The 6,816-nt window shown below is 36.9% G+C and overlaps 2 protein-coding genes across 2 annotated transcripts; one reads left to right on the forward strand and one right to left on the reverse strand.

Annotated features, from left to right (window-relative positions):
* The first annotated feature begins 484 nt into the window (after positions 1-484).
* Positions 485-1,296, forward strand: LOC141655341 (uncharacterized). Its single transcript, XM_074462426.1, has 2 exons — positions 485-520; positions 658-1,296. Exons 1-2 carry the CDS (start codon positions 485-487, stop codon positions 1,294-1,296), a joined length of 675 nt encoding a protein of 224 aa, XP_074318527.1.
* A 1,712-nt stretch (positions 1,297-3,008) lies between these two features.
* Positions 3,009-5,554, reverse strand: LOC141657380 (uncharacterized). Its single transcript, XM_074464589.1, has 2 exons — positions 5,333-5,554; positions 3,009-3,582 (listed from the first exon to the last, which is right to left on the reverse strand). The coding sequence occupies exons 1-2, from the start codon at positions 5,462-5,464 to the stop codon at positions 3,313-3,315; spliced, it is 402 nt and encodes a 133-aa protein (XP_074320690.1). The 5' UTR covers positions 5,465-5,554; the 3' UTR covers positions 3,009-3,312.
* Between the last annotated feature and the right edge of the window lie 1,262 nt (positions 5,555-6,816).

Below are 6,816 nucleotides of genomic sequence, written 5' to 3' on the forward strand. Positions count from 1 at the left end.
TTTGAAAAACTGTGGTGATCCATTCGGGGATGGTGAGCAGTTGTTGAAAGGAGTTTGATATGATGTATTTGGGCTAGGCGGGATGAGTCATCACGTGGCGATTAGAAGAGTCTTTCGTGTCGACGATGTCTTTTAGTTGTGTCAGTTTTGTTAGTAGACAGTTTTGGAGTTGTTGTATTTCAGTTAACAGTTTTGGGTTTGAACATGTAATCACTTAAACCGTATTTTACTTTTAAGTTATGTTTCTTCATTGTTTTATGATTATCATTGCCTCGGGTAACCGAGATGGTGACGTTCCTATACCTAAGTTGTCCTGGTAAGGCACTTGGAGTATGGGGGTGTCACATAAACTGTGGGATTAGAAAGCGATTCAGGGATGGTTAACAACACGTGTTTGGAGGGACCCGTGGTTGCCAGGTGCTCAAACATGGCGCGTTATTTCACCTAGAGGTGGAGTGTCGGAGGATATGTGTTTGCTGAATTAATGGAGGTAGCAGGAGGACGCTGGGACGAGGAGAAGGTAAGATCGTTGTTCCTTCCTTTTGAGTACGAACGAATTATGAATATTAGGATTAGTCTTTGAAGCCTCCGGATGAGTGGTGTTGGGAAGCTGAAAGAGATGGGATATATTCGATGCGCTCTGCGTATCAATTATAGACAACGGATGAGATTGATATAGCTGGATCGTCTGATATTGCTAAAGACAAGTTATTATGGAATCGTATATGGAATGCCCCGGTCTTGCCACATATTAAGGTGTTTTTTTGGCAGCTTTGTAATGATGCATTAGCGACGAGGAAAAACCTATCCAAACGAGTTGAGTCGATTGATGAAATGTGCCCTCGGTGTTGCTATGAGGTGGAAACGTGCCTTTATGTTGTTCAAGGGTGTGGTTGGGTGAAGGGGGTTTGGAAGGGGTTGGGATTGCGGATGATGGGGACGGCACGATTCGAAAGGGTGAAGGAGTGGGTGGAATGGGTAGTGACGGTAGTAGGGGAGAGTGAGTGGGTGGAGATTATGACGGGGTGTTGGGCGGTTTGGGAGAGAATGAATAAAGCTTTGTTTGATGATGGAGAATGGAGGGTCGAAAAGGTCGCGGAGAGGGTAAGGGAATTACTGTGGGAGATGAGGGAAGTTAATACGGAGGGGAGAGACGAAATAGAGGTGATGGACGAAATTAGGTGGTCAAGGCCAAGGAGGGGTGTGAAGAAAATCAACGTTGATGCGGGAATTAAGTCGGGTATTGGGTCCAGCTGGGGTGCAGTGTGCAGAGGTGAAGACGGAATGATGGAATGAGGGTTGAAGATCCGGTCTAAGGAGCTTTTCCATCCGACTATGGCGGAGGCAATGGCAGTACTTCATGGACTCCAAGAAGCTGAGAGGAATGATATTCGTCGCGTGGAGGTGGAAGGATATTGCGAGCTGGTTATAAAAGATATGCGGAAAAAGAAGAAAGGCCAAAGTGAATTGCTTGTAGTTTATGCTGATATTTTTGATTTATGTCATAGATTTGAGAGTGTTGTTTTTTCATTTGTTCGTCGTACTTTGAATAGAGTAGCTCATGAACTTGTTCATGTAACTCCGTGGTTGAAGTGTCAGCATAAATAGGTGGATGATTTTCCTCCAAATATAGCTACGGAGGCAAATTTGATTGGAATATAATTACCCCTATGGGTTTTCAAAAAAAAAAAAAAAAAAAAAGAATTACAACGGAATGACAAACTTTTGTCTCATCTACCCATATACTAGGATATATTTGACCCGTTTTACGCTAATGCCGATATGGCCTTTTTTAAGTAAGTTAACTAGTTTGATGAAGATTGTTATCCACCTTCTTCCTCATACCTTCTCCCTTTACCCTTCCACAATCGATTAATCTAATATATATTGGGTAGGGTCAGAACGCAAGTAGAAGAGACAAGATATATAATATTTTAAGCGATTATTGGAGGAGAAGGTAGAAGAGAAAGTAGATTCAACCCTCCTTTGTTTGATACAGGAGCGGTGGGGAGATTCTACAAATCCCTTGGAAAAAGACATCAAGTCATACAGCAATAATAAAGATTCTATTGCCATAGTAGTAGTACAGTATAAAATAAAGGTACAATCCAGGGCAACAAAAATGCAACCAGATATCTGACACTACTACTGTACAATTGCATTCAGGATTTCTTCACTGCACGTTATCAGCTTGGATTCCCTAAATCTTTAAATATCAACCTGAGCTCATGCACAATAGCCAGTTAGCCACTAATACAACTGACAATCTCAAATGCCACTGCCATAATCTTCCATCACAAATTCTTATTATAGACGGACACTATCCGTCTATACGTATAGACGGATCAAACCTTTAACAGTAAAATGTTAAAAGAGTTCTAGAATTGTTTCGGAACTCCTAGAATTTGGAATTGGAATTGACTCAATTCCTTATCAATTCCAAGCTAGTTAAAATTTGGGATTCTCAAATATCTACCATATACTAGTCATTTCAATTCAATGACTTCTATTATGTTTTATTTTGTGACGCAAAGTTCGTCACAATATTTTTATTTATGAAATTTTTTCCGATCGCAAATATTTTTCGAGACAATATTCAATTTTTTCAAATACAAAACATCCAATGGTCTCGACCCATATCCGTCTCGCCCAAAATCAATTCCAATTCCAATTCCACGGGTTTCCCAAACGCAATTTTAGAATTGGATTTGGAATTGAATTCAAACATTTCAATTTCTACAATTGAAATCATGAAAATGAAATCAATTCCGTATTTCAAAACACTACCTAAGAGAATTTGGTATACTTCCATTACTTTCGAGTCCCCACAAATTTGCAAAAGATTCAAGATGTTAGCTAGTTTAACGGGTAAAGTTACGAGGGGTGATACTCATGATCTGGGTTTAAACCCCCGTCAGCAGCATCATATTCCCCCTTGTGGCTCCCCTCACACCCCCAAAAAAAAACGCAAAAGATTACTTAAGATGATTGAATGGGATGGAGCATAATTTAGCCGTCACAAAAGTCGAACCATTTTATCCAGGAAAGAAAATAAGAAATAGCAAAGATATTCCACCATACTCGTACAATTATACACTAGAAAGGCCATAGTCTTGGTCTCATAATACCAAACACAAAGAAGGCCACATAACACAATTATCCAAACAAAGTTAAAGATCATTTAATTGGTCAGTCTAGCTACAAACCAAAGCCAAGGAAAGCTGGCATGCCAAATAGACACATTAGAGGTGAACCAAAAGAATTAAGATTCTTAAGGATTGTCTTAATCATTATACTAAATGATAATTAACGCTAGTTTTGATCTAGAGAGTTGAGAGTACGCTTCTTAGAAGAGCCTTTCGCGAGATTAACCGGATATTTAAGGGCATTAAGCTCAAGCTTCCTAAGAGCAGCTTTACCAAGATCAACACCACATATATCAGAGAGTCTTACAAGATACAGAAGCACATCTGAGAGCTCCTCTCCAAGGTGTTGCTTCTCTTCATCTCCCCACCCTGGCAACCCTCTCGGTACCTCCCCTTTCCACTGAAATATCTCAGACAGTTCTCCCACTTCACCAACCTGCAAAAAGAAGCGCATGCATATGATAACCGTATAAGAGGTGATGACCCAGAAGCGAATCATCTGTTCAGAAGGAAGTGTAAAAGTAGACTAAGTTGTCAACATTCTTTATATTTGAATCCAGTAGGTTCTGTGAACTTAAACTCGTATCAGCAATCTCAATCAAACACTTAATCATGGACATTAGTGTCTGGTGATGATCAATAACAACCCTAAAAGTCCTGTTCAGACATGATCTCAGGAATTCATAATGTAAAGTGTAAACAATCGGAAATAAGACATAACTTAGGTAGTGAATTTACACTCACTTGCATTGTATTAATGATTTTCAGGTTGCCGTTGCTTAATTTTTGTTACATAGCAAAAGCAACAATAATGGTATTTCGGCTCAAGCAACCGAAGCTTGAAAATATTGCGCTGCCACTATTTTAAAACAAAGCCCGCAAATGATTTGGTGGGAGTATTTGTGAAAAAAAAAAGTCAGAGAGGACAAATGCTACTAACATAAAAACCATCCAGATTGTATACGGGAAGAATGAAAAGAGGACACTTCTGATAAACATATTCTAAATCACTGCTACATTGGTTGCAACCCGTTACATTAGATTTGCAAGATACCATGACTTAGCAATACTGTAATCTATGTTACTCAGACTCGTGTAGAAGTATCTGACACAGGTGCGTGTTCAAGTGTCGGACTCGGCTATTTTTTTGAAAAATATGCATATTTTGGTCTAAAATGAGGTGTCCAAGAGTCATACCCATGTCCAAGTGTCGAGTGTCGGACACGGGTACGCGAGGAAATTAGAAGAGTCGGAGTAACATAGACCGTAATCATAATCGTAACTCGTAACTAATACTGCATTTTCACACCACGCTCACTCGAATTAATTTCGGGCTTCTTTATAAAAACCATAAATTTCTAATGCTTGAATCATCACCAAGTAAATCAAAATAACTATAGGAATGTTTGACTTTTTTTTGGTACAAAAACAGTGAAATTTAGGGTTATAGTTTCCTTGACACCCCAGCCGCATATTTATTTCTTTTTGGTACAAAATACAGTGAAATTTTTGGGCTACAAACAGTACTTCTGGGTCCTGTCATTTTTTTGTCTACTTGATTATGGTATGATGAACCAAAAGAAATTTGCCATTTTAGGGCTTCTTCATAGTATTTCTGTTTTGGATCTTCATACAAGAAACAAAAGTTACAAACTTTACATCCATAATAACACTAACAGCATAGTAATTTATGTAATGGGTATCAAACCTTCACCCTAATTCATCTCCATCCAACTTTAATTGATGTTCATGCAAATATGCAAGAAAAGCAACCAACTTTGTGGACAAATCCCATCAAAATCATTACTTAATACTTCCTCCGTCTCAGTCATTTGTTTACCTTCGATTAAAACAACTCTTGCAAAGAATAAGGGAAAAAAACAAATGATAGGGACAGAGGAACAGAGTGAATACATAAAAAACAAATTACAAATGCTAAGATAATTCACCCTTGATGATCTTCTAGGGCTTAACTTGATTTTCATGATTTTCAAAAGGGTTTCATTAAAAAGATTCAAACTTTACAGTAGACACACCTTGAACATAGAAAATTCAACAAACTACATGAACACACCAGATTACAGGAAAATGGATAGAAAGATGTAAACATAAAATAAAATCATATATTGACAAGTAAAATAATGAAATAATGGAAAAAAATTAAAAGAGGGTAAATTGGAAAATACCAGGGCTAAAAGAAGATTCCTGGGGCTATGAAATTGATCCCAGTCTCTTTCTCTAGCAAAATCAGCCATTTTAGTCTTCAAAGCTTCAAGAGTAACAGTAGCGGTTTCTTGGGTATTACCGGCGTCCTCCATTTTTCCCCTCTTTTACTCCACACAATAGACTATTTTCAAGTGTGTTTTATTCCGTAGAGACTGGAGTGAACTGTTCGTCTCAATTGTGTGTATTTGTGTGTGACTAGAGCCCACTTGTGTTGTACTCGTATGATTCTCGCCTTTTGGCCACCCCGTATCACCGGTCTATTTCTTCATCTCACGTGTAAAGTGCCAAGTTTATGCCTTTAGTACTTCATAAGTCTCCCTTGACGATTGCAAGCTTGTAACGTTTTAGACTCTCACACCTGTTTTCCTACTTGTTCCTTCACTTGCATTATGTGAGAGATTACATAAATGAGAGTTTGTGTTTTAACACTCTTAGAGCAAGTCCAATGGTGTAGCTTAGGGACTTGCTTGCAATTTCTTAAAATTGTAAACTAGTAGCTACACCATTGGAGATGACCATGTAGAATGGCTTGCCTTAAGCAACTAGCTTAATGAAGCTAGTAGCTTGAATGAGCCCACTATTACAAATCAACCAATAGAAATTTAGCTAAATAAATTTAGGTCTAATTTATTCTTAATTTTTTATTTATTAAACAAAAACAAAGCTAGAAACTTATAGCTTACCATTGGAATGGTTTAAGGGTTGTAGCTTGAAATATGATGTGGAATTACCAAGCTAGAAAGTTATTGCTCACCATTGGACTTGCTCTTACTAGTAGAATTGGTATAATCGGCTAGTCCGAATAATCCAGTCCTCTTTATTAAAGGAACAACCATACATCCTATGTGGCGAGCAAAGCATGAAAGTAGGAGAGTGAAAAAGTCAACTTTTTTTATTTTCGGGATTTATTTTAATGGGAAATAGCATGATGTTAGTGGGCAAGTTATTTTCAGAATAATTATTAAGACATCCTTAATACTAAACCGAGTAACTTTAAAGTGGGATAATTATATATCTGAAAATTAACTGCAGTTTTAAACGGACATACATGATTAATTGAGTTAATATAGTCTATTAGTATGTATTATACATTTCAATAAATTTCATAATTATATATAATTTAACATATTAATAACAATCAAAGTTAAATATGGAGTACAAAAATCCTTTGCAATACCAAAAAAATACATCCTAATTTAATACATTTCCACCAAATATTAAAAGTATAAAGAAAATATAGCAGTGGTGATTTTGTTGAGTGATATAATTAGTTATTCTAAAAAAATTACATCCCAATTATAAACAATAAATTAGAAATAGTACATTTACGTCCAACCTTTTTACAAATAAAAACTTATAGGTTAAATCAGTGATTTTTTAACAGGAATAACTCTTATATTTAAAATCGGTGAATTTTTATAGGAATAACATAATTAGTTAGTTA

The sequence above is a fragment of the Silene latifolia genome, chromosome 5 (genome assembly GCF_048544455.1).
Source record: "Silene latifolia isolate original U9 population chromosome 5, ASM4854445v1, whole genome shotgun sequence".
Classification (NCBI taxonomy): Eukaryota; Viridiplantae; Streptophyta; class Magnoliopsida; order Caryophyllales; family Caryophyllaceae; genus Silene; species Silene latifolia.

Bases quoted from the DNA above. Each gene is read 5' to 3' on its own strand.
- LOC141655341 (XM_074462426.1), top strand. From the start codon at position 485: ATGGAGGTAGCAGGAGGACGCTGGGACGAGGAGAAG. The intron at 521-657 runs GTAAGATCGTTG...TATCAATTATAG, and splicing joins GACGCTGGGACGAGGAGAAG to ACAACGGATGAGATTGATAT.
- LOC141657380 (XM_074464589.1), bottom strand. From the start codon at position 5,464: ATGGAGGACGCCGGTAATACCCAAGAAACCGCTACTGTTACTCTTGAA. The intron at 3,583-5,332 runs GTATTTTCCAAT...TTCTTTTTGCAG, and splicing joins GGAATCTTCTTTTAGCCCTG to GTTGGTGAAGTGGGAGAACT.